The sequence below is a fragment of the Argentina anserina genome, chromosome 3 (genome assembly GCF_933775445.1).
Source record: "Argentina anserina chromosome 3, drPotAnse1.1, whole genome shotgun sequence".
Lineage (NCBI taxonomy): Eukaryota > Viridiplantae > Streptophyta > Magnoliopsida > Rosales > Rosaceae > Argentina > Argentina anserina.
The window spans coordinates 9,442,946-9,457,318 of record NC_065874.1 but is presented as its reverse complement, the minus strand read 5'-3'; the positions used below and the strand labels follow the sequence as shown (position 1 = coordinate 9,457,318).

The window sequence follows — 14,373 nt, the reverse complement described above, 5'->3', positions numbered from 1 at the left end:
AGGTGTGAAACCCGGCCCGGCCCGTAAAAACCCGCCAAATAATAAAATATTATACATACATATTTTATTAGGTTTAGAATAAAACTATTGCATTATGAAGCAACTATAATAAGGAAACTTCTTGGGATCGATCGACACCATTAGATATGATCGGTATATATATTTAGTGACCCTGTAAAAATTTCATCCAATTCGGAACTCGTTTGACCGTCGGAATTTCCGGTAAACCGAAAACAACACTAATATTTCATAAGAGAAGACCCATTACTAAAATGCGAACACCAAAAGTCGTTTGTATATCTGAAATCACCTAATTTTTTTCACCGATTGTGTGTGGTCGCACCAAGGAAACCAATTTGGCAAAGCCCCGGTCAAAGAGGATTTTAATATGTCAAAACGTTTTTTTCTTTGTTCACCGTAGGTACGGACGGTCAAACAATATCCAAAACGGACGAAATTTTTACGGGTTCCTTAAATATATATACCGATCACATCTACTGGTGTCGATCGACCATATTTTGAACTAGAGTTATTGATCGCCGAAACGTCAACTAATGTATCATACCCTTTATATTAGGTTTATATTAAAACTAACGCATTATGAAGCGACTATATGAAAGAAACTTGTCGGGATCGATCGACACCAGCCAATGTGATTGGTATATATATTTAGTGACCCTGTAAAAATTTCATCCAATTCGGACTTCGTTTTACCGTCGAAATTTTTGGTAAATCGAAAACACCACTATTATGCCCTAAGGAAGGACCTCTTACAAATATGTGAATACTGAAAGATATTTGCATATATGAAATCACCTCATTTTTGTTACCTATCGTGCGTGGTCGAACTGAATAAATCTATTTGGCAAAGCCCCGGTCAATGAGGTTTAAAAATGTCAAAACACCACTTTTTTAGTTGACCGTTGGTACGAACGGTCAAATCATGTCCAAAACGGACGAATTTTTTACGGGTTCCCTAAATATATATACCGATCACATCTACTGGTGTCGATCGACCATATTTTGAATTTGAGTTGTCGATCGCCGAAGTGTCCACTAATGAATTATAACCTTATATTAGGTTTATAATAAAACTATCACATTACGAAACGACTATATGAAGGAAACTTCTCGGAATCGATCGACACCATCCGATGTGATCAATATATATATATATTTAATGATCATTTTAAAATTTCATGCAATTCGGACCTCGTTTAACCGTCGGAATTTCCGGTAAACCAAAAACAACACTAATATGCCCTAAGGGGGGACCAATTACCAAGATGCGAATGTGGAAATTTATTTACATATTTGAAATCACCTAATGTTTGTTACCTATCGTGCGCGGTCGAACTGAATAAATATATTTGGCAAAGCCCCGGTCAATGAGGTTTAAATATGTCAAAACGCCTCTTTTTTAGTTGACCGTTGGTACGAACAGTCAAACCATGTCCAAAACGGACGAAATTTTTACGGGTTCCCTAAATATATATACCGATCACATCTACTGGTGTCGATCGACCATATTTTGAATTGGAGTTGTCGATCGCCGAAGTGTCCACTAATGTATTATAACCTTATATTAGGTGTATAATAAAACTATCACATTATGAAGCGACTATATGAAGGAAACTTATTGGAATCGATCGACACTATCCGATGTTATCAATATATATATTTAATGATAATTTTAAAATTTCATGCAATTCGGACCTCGTTTAACCGTCGGAATTTCCGGTAAACCAAAAACAACACTAATATGCCCTAAGGGGGGACCAATTACCAAGATGCGAATGTGGAAATTTGTTTACATATTTGAAATCACCTTATTTTTGTTACCTATCGTGCGCGGTCGAGCTGAAGAAATCTATTTGGCAAAGCCCCGGTCAATGAGATTTTATTATGTGAAAACGCTTCTTTTTTTGTTGACCGAAAATTCCGACGGTTAAACGAGGTCCGAATTGGATGAGATTTTTACACGGTCCCTAAATATATATATCGATCACATCTATTGGTGTCGATCGATAATATTTCGAAACTAGAATTTTTTTGTGACTTTTGTTTTGGAATGTTTTCTAACAATTTTTTTATTGTTTCAAACCCTTAAAATTATTTTTCTAATACAAGCCCGTAAGGCCCGGCCCAGTCCGCAAAAGCCCGCAAGGCCCGCCTTAGGTGGGCGGGCTTGGATATTCGTATTTTTGAAAATACCCAGCCCGACCCGGCCCGCCACTTATTTAAATTTATTAAGGCCCGATCCGACCCGGACCCGGACCCGGACCCGTCACTCATGGGCCGGGCCAGACCGAACCCGGCCCGTTGACGAGCCCTACCTAAAGGTGCTATGACACCCCCTTAATTTTTGACTTAACATGCATATGCATTCATATTTTATAAGATTGAAAGCCAATTATGGCTATGTCTCTCGTGATGGCACCCCTGATGGCCTGACCCCCTAGTTCTCCCATGTTTTGCATCCATCATCCATGTATGGTAATAGCTATGTCCCCACAAGCTTTTAGTACTTAACCGAAAACAATTTTGTAAATGGTGTGGTTATTGCTACCACACTATCTACTTTGTTTATCTCCTCTACTTATTTCATCTCATATTTTAAATTTAATATTAAATTTGTTTATTTCACCCACTTATTTTTCCAAAACTGTCATTAGATGACATATCAAATTAAAAAAATATTTTTTAGAGACAATCTTTAATTAATTTACAGCAATATAAAAGGAATGATACAGTTTTCAAATAGAATCATAATCGGATTCATATATTTTTTCTTAGTCATATATTTCTTTTAAATTTATTCTAAAAAATTAAGTGTTTATCTAATATAAATGTAAAAAAACTCATAGATTATCAACTTTGATCAATGAAAAAAGATTGATTTTGGCGTTAAAATTTTTATTTGTGATGTTCACCAGGTATTATAAAGATGTTATTAAGTTAACAGTAATGATTTATGATTTGAATAACAAATATCATATGAATATCGACAGAAAAGATGAACATTTTCAATGAATAAAAGAGTAATGTTTTTAGATTGGATGGAAAAGATTAATATTTCATGACAAATTAAGTATTTTTTTGTATACTTATAATTAATTGATTATGTATTTAAAAAATTAGCGTACTTAATAGTCATTTTGTACTTGAATAATATAGTTTTTCAGTAATGGAAATATTTATAGGGTGAACAAAAGAGTTAATGAGGTGTCAATAGCCGTACAATTTAGTAAATTATTTATAGATATAAATACTGTATAAATTTTTGAATGGACTACTACTCCTAGTCCTAATATATTTAGACTTCTACTTGCGTTAGACCTAGGTTTACTTTATAAAAAAACACCTCTGCCAGTCGGATAGAAGACATACCTAGGAACTGAATGAAAGAAAAATATGAGCAAACAACATTTAATTTTAGGGTTTTTCAAAAGGAAAAGTTATGAATCTGAAGCTACCGTTACATCAACACCTTCACCATTACCTAACTCTAATGCTGAAGCAGCAATTCGTGAAAACCCTCCACCTAAATCAACAAGAATTGATTCCCACAATGACAATGAAATTGACATTGCTACATTGGAACGTGATCCCAGACGTCGTCCACAAATATAAGAGTATCCTTTTAATGTATAATTTAGTTTTGAGAATTTATTATATTGAGTGAGCTTCGTTATTGTTTTTTTTTTTTTCATTTTTAGATTGACTTTCCTCAGTTAAAATTTCTGGCTCCACCACTGAATATACAGTATATATTATGTTCGCCATTTCTTTTTTAAGGTAAAGTGACTACTTCTTAACATGTTAAGTTAGTATGAATTCTAATATATGAGTTCAGTTCATATCCGATATTGTAGACAATGATGTAGTATTGAATTTTTTGTAAAAGCACCTTGGTGTTAGTGAAGACTACTTGTGTCATGCTTGACGCCTTGACATATATCTTTCTATCTGGAACACCGTCACTACATGCACAATATACACAGATTTGAGGTCAGAAAGCAAAAGATAGAAACAAATATGAAGGGAATTAGACTTTGTTATTGCTCAAGCATCCTACGTTAGCTGCCCCCTTCCCCTTCCCCTTTCTCATGTTTCATGTCTTGGCAAAAACTCTTCCTCTCTGAAAGATTGAGATTGAAACCCAAACCCAAAATCACAAAAACCCATTTGAAGAAAAAAAGAGAGAAAATAAAAAATTAAAAAAAGAGAGCAAGGGGTTACTCAGCATTCAGAGCAATAAAAGCCAAACCCAAAGGCCAACTGTTTGCTCCTCCCAACACCTCAGCTCTGATCATTTTTCCACTAAACCCATATTCCTCTTTCACCTATTTTATTCTCTCTCCCTCACTTACATTTTCTTCCTTTTTTCGGTTGCATTCCAAATTCTCAAGCTTTAATAAAACCCTCATTTTAGCTGAGGGATAGATACAGAGAACAAGAGCTAGAAACAGCTCAAATTTAGTTCTGTTCTTCATATTTATCATATAAAGTTTTGATCTTTTTGCACTTGTTTCAATTTGCTTATGGCTGCGGTTGCTGAGATTGCCGGGGAGGCAGCCTCTGCCAACAACCAGAAGCTGGATTCAATATCGAAACCGGTGTCTGAATCGAAACCCAAATCGGATTTCGATGTTCAGAAGCTGGTGGATATGTTCACCAAGTTGAACCCGTTAGCCAAAGAGTTCTTCCCTTCATCTTACTCACCTCTCCAAAACCACAATTTTGATACCTCTTTTGCTGTCAATAACAGTAAGCTCTTGCCCACTGACAATCGCAGGGTACCCATCTTTCTCCTTTTTGATCCCCTTTTTCGTTTTGTGTTTGGTTTTTTATTTGCAGTTCTGTTTTTTTTTTTTGGTTTTGTTGGAATTGTGTTTGGTTATAGTTGAGTGAGCTGTGTGAATTTTCTTGTTTGTTGTAGTTTTGATGGATTGTGATCTGAATTGGGTTTCTTGTTGAATTGGCAGCTGTTTGTGTTTGTCGGTGTAAGGAGTACAGTTCAGTCTACAACACTTTTTGTATTACTGATTATTTGTGATTGAAAGTTGAGCTACTATTTATGGATAGTGATGTAAATGAAAAGGGTTTATGGATTAAAGTAATGCGACCATTTATATATCTTTGGTTAGATATTGTTTGAATTCATAATTTTGACCATTTTATGCTTGTTGGTACGGTTAGTTTACAGGATTGCCCTTTTGATTTTTGGTTTATGTTGTGTTCATTTGTTCGTGTTGGCGTCTGTGTTGGAAGTCATCTGTTCCTGCAACTAGCAAGAATATTTTTGGGATATGCTTATCAATATACTTTTAACATAGGGTTTTGTTTTGCCCAGTTTTGAATTATTCTCATGATATGATCCAGTACTAATCAGTCTAATTGTCATAGACTTTATTTTTATGATATCACTATTATTCTTAAGTGTTGTCTTGATTTGATTGTTGAAACTAATCAGCGGAGAACCTATGAGACCGCGTTGTTTGAAAAACAGATACTTGTTTCTCAATAAAATTTCCTGGTGTAATGATGTCTGTACATGTAGTAGTTGTTGTCTGTTGTCTTTTTTATTTTTCAGTATATTTGCCTATTCGGCTATATTAATTTATACTGTTGGTTGTTCACGATGAATAAGTAACTAGGTTACATTCTCTGCGAAAGTTGTATTTTATCATTATACTTGGTTATTAATTTGCGTTGTTTGTGTTTTCCAGAGAAGCAATAACTATAATCAGGGGAAGAGAAGATTAAGTGGGAGAGCTTTCAGAGCTGAGCGCGAAAATAGTATTAGACGAACAGTTTATGTTTCTGATATAGATCAGCAAGTAAGTTATCGAAAAATGTTTTTATGGAGTTGTGTTATTATATTTGGACGTTGAACTTATTAGCTGCTATTACTGTTCTTTCTAATGTAGGTTACTGAAGAGCGTCTTGCTGCCATTTTCAGTAATTGTGGACAAGTAAGTTGCATTACTTCCCTGACTTCCACTTTAAGTATGTAAAGAGTGATTATGCTAGTGATTTGTTGAGTTTAAACCTTGGTGCTTTATTTTCCTTCTGTGCTTTGTCATTATTCTTGGGTCAAATTACGTAAGAAAATTAATTAGTAACAATACATTGCTTTTTCCTGTCCCAAATAAGCATACATATATCCCGTGATGAAATCCCTAGTCTTACGTTTATTCCCTTGTGACTAATATTTGAATAATAAAGAACACGGTGTGTAATCCTGTATGTCACGTGAGAAGTTTGCGGCAGCAGTTTTACCATATCTCATGTTATTATCCTCTGGTATCTTGTTGAAGAGCGTTATAGATATCTTTTGTTATTAAGATTTGTGTGCAAGATGTATGCAAGATACATTTTGCTTGATCACCGCCTGGAAATTGGTTCAATATTGAGGTCTGCCCAAGTGCTCTTCTGGCCAACAGTATGTGCTGTCTCTGTTATTTAATGTGCATCATGTGTGCCTATTTCTAGTTAAGTTGGCTCTCTATGTACATGTGATTAATAAAAAAAATTGGAATTAAGATTTAGAGGTTTAAGGTTTGTTTACTTATAATTCAGACCTTGGTCAAATTATCCTGAATCCTCATTAACCTTGTATGGAAGAAATTTTTTTTCTAAGTGAAGATTTGCTTGATTTTCTTCATTGATTCAAGATATGTACAATATAGGAAAATAATTTTGGACCTTAAATTCAGGACTAAATTATAGGGATATTTAACTGCTCGTAAGCTTTAGCCTTGATAACACAAAGCTCGTAAGCTTTGTCCTAGTAAGCATGACATGAAAATTGTTTCCAATTTTCACGTGGCCTTGAGGTCACATGAGTTTGATGGAGGGTACAAATGAGACACAATTTAAGATAACATTGTTCTCATTGTTGACTTGAAATTGGATATTGACGTTCTATTGAGTTACCGACTCATTAAGTGGGTGTAGAGTTTTGATGAAGAAACATCCTGATAAATGAGTGTTATTAAATGCTGATGTTAAGGTCAAAAATAAAGATTACTGTATCTAGGGTGGAATGCACCAAGAGAGTGAAGAGGTGGGGAAGTGCCATTTCACATGCTTTCGGCCTGTGCATCTTAGATGTAAGGACCCTTCATTAGAGATGGCTAATCTCATCAAAGTCAATGCTTCAGTCTAGAATAAGAGGGGTATACAAAGGACATGATTAGTTAAGATGTCAACAGTATACATATTTCTGCTAGGCCTGACTAGCCGATAGTGGATCCCAATCATTATGGGTTTGAACTTTGAAGGCTGCATGAAGTTGCACTCAATTTCTTGACTTGGACAGGACATTAGGTTTTGCTGTGGTCAGATTACCATGTGACATTGTCGACAATTTGGTGTACGATGTGCACTTGTGCAGTTGCATGACAAGACTTGATAGTAATGGAAATTTTGGCAAGATTAGTTGCTGATTTCATTGTTTGGGTAAAAAAGGGTAAATAATTACTGCTCTGAAAACAGAAATTAAACACTGATATATGAAATATTTGGTAAGACCAGTGGGTCTCTTTTTTTCATATGACATCCGGGAGGATTTGTGGTATCGGGCTAACAGAGGTTCGAAATTGCTGACAATGTTTCTGTGTACATGGTTATGATGGATATCTGCTGTTCACTAGTGAACTTGGCCTTTTGCGGGTTTGCCGATGCTCATAAGCTACTTAATGCTACTTTATAAAAGGTTATGGGCAAATACCCCGCCTTTCAGACCTAGCTCAATCATGAATGCGGTTGAATACATAGACTCTAATTATTAAACAGAGAAGGCACTACAATATCATGTTAAAAGTATATTTGTTGTCTTGCTGCTTATAGTTAAAAGTAGGACTGGTGCATAACACTGTTTATAATATGTAATTTTTTCGCTAAATAAATTATCAAAAGATTCAACTTCTCCGCAATGATAATAGGCATAAGTATGAATGGTTGCTACATCAAGTTAATGTCTAAGATGACACACCTAATTTTTTTTCTTTATATTTCAAGGTTGTTGACTGCCGAATTTGTGGTGATCCGCATTCAGTACTCCGTTTTGCATTTGTGGAGTTTGCTGATGAGCGTAAGTTTTTTTTTCTGATTTGCAAGCATTTGGCAACATTTTAGTCTTTACTTATATACTGCATGTAACAGTTGAAGACTTTTTAAACAGATGGTGCGAGAGCTGCTTTGAACCTTGGTGGGACAATGTTAGGGTATTATCCTGTCAGGGTCTTACCCTCAAAAACTGCCATCCTTCCTGTGAACCCTACATTTCTCCCTAGGGTATCAATTCTTTTTTATTAAATTTCGTCTTTAGTGTCTTATTGATGCATGCTTATGAGGGTTGACTCAGTGATTTCCTGATTTCATATGCAGTCAGAAGATGAGCGGGAAATGTGTAGCAGGACTGTATATTGTACAAATATCGATAAGAAGGTTTACACCTTTTTTGCGAATCCATTTGTTACGGATATTTGAAGAATTGGCCATTGGGCCTTACACATGCAAATTTGCGCTGTAGAATATCTGAAATATATTGCTGGTTCCTTATGCAGGTTTCTCAAGCTGAAGTCAAAAGTTTCTTTGAAACAGCTTGTGGTGAGGTAGGGGAAAGTGTTTATAACATATCATTTTTTAATATTATATTTTACTCGAGGTAATCTGACAATTTTCTTTTTCTAATTTCAGGTTACTCGTTTGAGGCTTTTGGGAGATCATGTTCATTCAACTCGTATAGCTTTTGTTGAATTTGCAATGGTAAGTTTATGCTTACAACATTAAGGTTGATGAAGATTAAAGTAAAAAAAAATTGCTAAAATATACAACTGAGTTTGTTAATCTTAAAGTCTTGTCTATCTAATTCCCTTTCTCAGCTGGGAAATACTTCGGTCACCAAATTGATCCCAAATTTTAGATACCAAGTGTTTTGGCAAATGTTATAAACCTTAAACCCTAAAATGCAATTCTTACTTATTAAACACATCATATTTCTGTAACTGAAAAAATCTATTAATATTTAACCTTTGATATGATTTAATTTAAGCAACATAAATTTCTCATAAAAGATTAAAGTATTTTCTGCATTCTTTAAGAACTTGTTGGTCTACTATCTTTATGTTAAGAACTTGTTGGACCCGTATTCCAAGAGCTTAATCTTTCGGTAACAATGATAGGCCAATAAAAATTCTGCAGAAAATGCATCTAGCTACCGGTTGATGTGAAGATGTTCCCGATTTTCTATGGTAAAAAAATATCCCAAATATATATGAATTAGGTGGTATTACAATCTTTTTAGTACTTGTCATTTCTTTATTGCAGTTTCTATAAAGTACTGCAAGTATTTGTTTTTGTTTGGTGTCAGTGTAGACTCATTATATTGTACAATTACTTTTGCATTTGGATAATCTGACCTCCTTCACCTGAAAAAAGAAAAAGAAAAGCCAATAAAGGTGTTGTGTTAGGCTCTGCTGTGCACGCCTCGATAATAGCTTTGAAGTTTGGGATTCACTGTCCCTACCAAATTAACGTTCAGATAATGCAACTGTAGTGAGTAGTTTCCCTTTGAAAGGTCTCAATATAATTCACAGAAAGGGGTTACTCTGTAAAAGGGGTTGAAGATTTTCTTCCGGAATAATTCAGGGTGCATCAATTTTGACTCTATCTGATTTCTGGGAATGAACAGGCTTTCAAATTTTCAATATATTTGTTACTCTTGGGATATTGGTTCCTTTGTCGATCCTATTCAATTGGAAGACAGAATCTCCCATCTCCTCAAGTATTTACTTTCCCCCACCCCACTAGAAAAACATGGGCATAAACGTTAGACTGTTCGTGTAACATAGCTCAGGGAGTAATATACAATATAACTTCCACCTCCCCAAGTATTTGTGGAGCGAGTTTGTGTGCTAGAACTTCTGTATTCGTTTTCATGGCCATTGGAGGAGGTGGTCTCAACACCAATGTGGTTTTGTCTGGTTGAGTTAGATTTCAAAAATCTTGGACCTCAGAAATAAAAATGAGTGAGAATTACTAACAACATATCCAGATTATCTGACAAAGGAACATTTCCCATTAGGTGTTTGTATTTGTAACCAATTTTCATATTATCATTGCTGCCTTCTTTATTACATTGTCTTAGACTCTTAGCAGATCTGTTGGTGAACTTTGAATCTTCTGCTGTATGGTTTTGAAGATAAATGCTCTCTGTACATATTCAGCTCTCTTACGCTTTTGCTTTGATGAACAGGCAGAAAGTGCCATACTTGCACTGAATTGTAGCGGAATGGTGTTGGGAACACAACCCATCAGGTGTGGTCTCTAAACCAAATGACATTTTCCTGAACTCCTCAAAAGTCAGTCAGTATCATAATATCTTGTGTACATTGCAATATTGTAGGGTAAGTCCATCAAAGACTCCTGTGCGCCCACGTGTCACTCGTCCGACATTGCATTAACCACCACGGCAAAGATCCATGGATGAAGCTTGGTAGGCGGGATTGGCAAACACAGAAACCTTCTTGTGTTTGAAGGGGTGATTATTATATATTCCTTTCAGTATTTCCATCTTTTCCGTTGCAGTGGTTCTTTAAATATTCAGACCCCGCTTCAGTTGAAGTTTCAAGAGATGGTTTGGATCTTGAGTTCTTTGACATATCTTAGCTTTTAACATCGTTGTTGATGATTTGAAAGTTTTAGTTCTAGATCTAGTTCAGTAATGTTATGCTGTGATTGCGAGTATCCTCTTGCTTGTGACTTGTGCACGCACTCGAAAGCTTAAATACCAATTTGTATTTACCGAATAAACGGTGCAAGTGCAAAGTTGCAGTTTATGAATGCACACTTTTGTTGAAATCCTATGCGATCTATTACAAGGATAGGATGCTGCCTGGTGCTTGAGGAAAACCAGGGGTAGACCTTGACCAGAGAATCACCTTTGTCCTCACCAATTCCATCCCTCAATGACCGGTTTGGGGTCATTCTGAGTCCGCTATGGGATAGAACTTTTGATGTATTTATGTTTTTGGCTGACCTTGGGTGACAAATTTAACCCTTATCTTGTCGTGAATGAAAATAAGAGACGTAATTGGAACCAAAAATAATGCTCTGACCTCCTAGTTCCCCTTCGGGCTTTCTTTGGATTGAAATAGTATAAAGTATGAAAGCAATCCATGAAATAATGCGACTTCCGGATTTCTCATATGACCTTGTAGCCGGTGCCGATGCTTTTGTCGAACTCTTGTAAAGTCCTTGTTGATGCGAACAGAACCCTAAACGCTAAAACAGTAGTGAATTAGTCAAATTGGTCTAGTTAGAGTAATTTATTTCCAGTAGGGGAGTTCCAAAGCTTGATACTTCTGCAAATGCCAGCTACACTATCTAAGGGCAAGTTGTTCTGCATATTCAAAATTCACTGCACCATGTCGGGGTGTTCTATATGCTATTCAGTGCAACAACGTCGTAGTGTTCTATATCCATCATTTTGGCAACTAGATTGTAGGTTTCTTCAAACCTGAACGATTCCTATGTTTTAGCTGATATAAATACCCGGCATAGTCTTCATGTTTGCTGGAGATACTTTAGATAGATCTTTATACACGTCTACATTCCACATATCTTTAGTGATCACTGTAGATTTATTTTGCCGAATTAGGTCAAGAAATTTCTAGCCTTCTCGTGCTTGTGAGTATGCATAGATTCAAATAGGTGGATGAAACAAAACTTTGAAATGCTCATTCGTCACATTGTAGAAATTACATCTCTGATTTCAACTCATGTCTTACATATCAACCAAACATCAAACAAGATACGAATGCTATAAACTGTCTCATGCTTCCTTCTGGCGACTAATCGACTAACTAGCAAGATACGAATGCTATAATCTGTTTCAGCCTTGAAAAAACAAAACTAGCTAGCAACGTAGCAAGCTGGGTCCAAAGACTGCTTCAAGCCAAAAGCAAATGCTTAACAATGCAAATCTAGACTCATACGCAAGAAGGGGGCTTTTGTGTGCCATAAGAGACGCCCATGGCATTTTCGCAGTAAGAACTCGCAGGGCCTCCAGGACCGTTGAGGGATAACTTGATAGTGTTCATCACTATGTTCTTGCAAGGGCTGCTTTTGCTGCATTTCAGAGCCACTGCTTCTTTGGAAGATGAAGTTCCCCATATGTTGTTATATGTCACATCACTAATCTGCACATTCGAAGTAACCTGCACCCGAAGAAATAATATTTCATTTGGTTGGATAATTAAATTAAATCAAAGTTCACTAAAGTAATCAGATTGATATATAGTTTGTCAACACATTTAAAGTTAATGTGTTCGGCTAAGACCTAGAGCATCTTGATGCTGTCAAACTTTCAATCCACCACAATACCACATTAGTACTGATTTAACTTTCATTCCAGTGCTAGATATACTCGTATGCACAAGAGATCGACTAGCATAAAACAATTAGATTGATATACATACCTGTTGATTGCAGGGAGGGCTGGGGCAATAGTTCTGATCGATGATAATTGGATTCATGACATCAGCCATCACAATGTTTTCGTATCTAATCTTTGAAACCTTCAAGGGATGTGACTTGGCCCATGTTTTGATTCTTAAACCATTAGTAGTCCCCTTTAAACCGCTATTTCTCACATACACTCCTTCCACATCATATTCATGATCATATTCTCCAAGACTTCCAATGCTAATTCCATGCCCAGGACCGCAAAAAAGTCTGGAAATGTGAATTTCCCTACTTCCTGACAATATGGCAATGCAGTCATCACCGGTGCCAATAACCACATCTGAGATTCGAATGCGGTAGGAGTTTCCGATTTTTATGCCATCAGTGTTCGGGCTATCACCTGGAGCTGACAACCTAAGTTTGGTGAAGTCCATTTTGTTGCATCCAAAAACTTTGATATGAGCATTTTTGCTGTCGTATGATCTCAAGTGAGCGATGCTTGCATTTGTGACGAAGTCAAAACTCAAAGACTGGGATAATTAACACAAGATGTTAAGTTAGCAATTTACCACTCTTACAGCTAGCAGGCTAAGCCTCATTCATTTCAATTAGATTAAATCAAAGCAGCAGTTGGGAATTATTGAAAACAGTTCAAAAAGAAAGAAGCAATATATATATATTTACTTACGATGGGGAGTGTCCTGCATGGGTGATTGTTGCAGTTGTTACGGGACCAAACTAAGGACCCTTGACCATCCAAGGTACCACCTCCGGCCACGGTTAACTGCTCCAAGTATCGGAAGTTTATCCAGTTTTCAGAATTAAATGTTGATGGATCAGTAGAGGCTTTTAAAGTCCCCATAATCACAAAGGCAATCGGACCATTGCATGGACCTGAAAATATCACTGGGAACAACTTGAAAATTCCTTTGGGAATCATAACCATTGCCCTCCCTTTCCATTGACATGCATCCTTCCATGCTTTCAAGAATGCCTAAATACATTAAGAAAGAGAATCAGTTATGTGTTCATTGATACGCCCATCACTTCGCAGTGTAACCAAATTTACATAAGCTTATTTATATGCAGCTAACGCAGATAATTTACCTGACTGTTGTCAGTGACTCCACCTTCTACAGCTCCATAATCCATCACATTGAAAACCTTGCGCCAACCAAGATGTTCGGTTTGACGAAAGAGGTTGTGATTCTGGCCTTTTGTTACCCATACCAACAAGATCAATAACAAGAAAACCCTCAACCCTAGATATGAAGATATCAAACTCATGATGGTACGTTGTTTTCTTCAAGTTGTTTATCTTGCTAGCTAGATTCTACTTGTTCCAGAACATGAGGCCTCTTTTACCTTCTTATATAGCATATAATTCATGGTTTGATAAGGTGAAGAGAGATTAATTTGTTTCCCCTTAAGTGATGATAGTCAATCATGGAATGGTTATCATTTCTGGCTATGTCTTGATTTTATCCCCTATTTCCGTTAGACTGATAATTTCCTCCTACAAATAACCACTTATGAGGAGAGAGAGAAATCAATTAATTGAAAGTTTAGAGCTAGATAGTAAATCATGTCCTATGTTTCTTTGGTTTTGTGTCCCATCTCCGTTATATACTGATTGTATCTTCCTATAAATGACCAGTTCTGAGGAAGAAAGAGATGCAAATTAATTGACAGAGATATCCCTATATCTATTAACATTAATATAATGAAAAACGTACGAATCCCAAATGAGAGTGACCATAAACCCAGAAATGACTTGATGCAGTGTAACAATTTTAGATTTCTAGTTACTTTACGGAATAATATTCGCCTTGGATAGAACAAATTCAGTTGCCTTATTCGGATTAATTCTCATATTAGGCCTTACATATTATATCT

The 14,373-nt window shown here is 36.1% G+C and overlaps 2 protein-coding genes across 3 annotated transcripts; one reads left to right on the top strand and one right to left on the bottom strand.

The window, feature by feature from the left end:
- The first annotated feature begins 4,297 nt into the window (after positions 1-4,297).
- LOC126786820 (polyadenylate-binding protein-interacting protein 9-like) lies at positions 4,298-10,644 on the top strand. 2 transcript variants are annotated; one of them, XM_050512769.1, is made up of 10 exons: positions 4,301-4,799; positions 5,733-5,843; positions 5,934-5,978; positions 8,029-8,101; positions 8,192-8,304; positions 8,398-8,457; positions 8,577-8,624; positions 8,710-8,778; positions 10,268-10,329; positions 10,418-10,644. In XM_050512769.1, the coding sequence occupies exons 1-10, from the start codon at positions 4,545-4,547 to the stop codon at positions 10,473-10,475; spliced, it is 894 nt and encodes a 297-aa protein (XP_050368726.1). In that variant the 5' UTR covers positions 4,301-4,544; the 3' UTR covers positions 10,476-10,644. The 2 variants fall into 2 exon arrangements, with proteins under 2 accessions (XP_050368727.1, XP_050368726.1); XM_050512770.1 differs by lacking the exon at positions 10,268-10,329 and having other exon boundaries at positions 4,298-4,799.
- A 1,358-nt stretch (positions 10,645-12,002) lies between these two features.
- Positions 12,003-13,764, bottom strand: LOC126786993 (exopolygalacturonase-like). Its single transcript, XM_050512940.1, has 4 exons — positions 13,585-13,764; positions 13,166-13,471; positions 12,492-13,007; positions 12,003-12,230 (listed from the first exon to the last, which is right to left on the bottom strand). The coding sequence occupies exons 1-4, from the start codon at positions 13,762-13,764 to the stop codon at positions 12,003-12,005; spliced, it is 1,230 nt and encodes a 409-aa protein (XP_050368897.1).
- Between the last annotated feature and the right edge of the window lie 609 nt (positions 13,765-14,373).

Excerpts from the sequence above, each read along its gene's own strand:
- LOC126786820 (XM_050512769.1), top strand. The coding sequence starts at position 4,545 with ATGGCTGCGGTTGCTGAGATTGCCGGGGAGGCAGCCTCTGCCAACAAC. Across the intron at positions 8,458-8,576 it reads GTACAAATATCGATAAGAAG|GTTTCTCAAGCTGAAGTCAA; the intron begins GTTTACACCTTT and ends TTCCTTATGCAG. Across the intron at positions 8,779-10,267 it reads CTTTTGTTGAATTTGCAATG|GCAGAAAGTGCCATACTTGC; the intron begins GTAAGTTTATGC and ends TTTGATGAACAG.
- LOC126786993 (XM_050512940.1), bottom strand. The coding sequence starts at position 13,764 with ATGAGTTTGATATCTTCATATCTAGGGTTGAGGGTTTTCTTGTTATTG. Across the intron at positions 13,472-13,584 it reads GAGTCACTGACAACAGTCAG|GCATTCTTGAAAGCATGGAA; the intron begins GTAAATTATCTG and ends TAATGTATTTAG. Across the intron at positions 12,231-12,491 it reads GCCCTCCCTGCAATCAACAG|GTTACTTCGAATGTGCAGAT; the intron begins GTATGTATATCA and ends CTTCGGGTGCAG.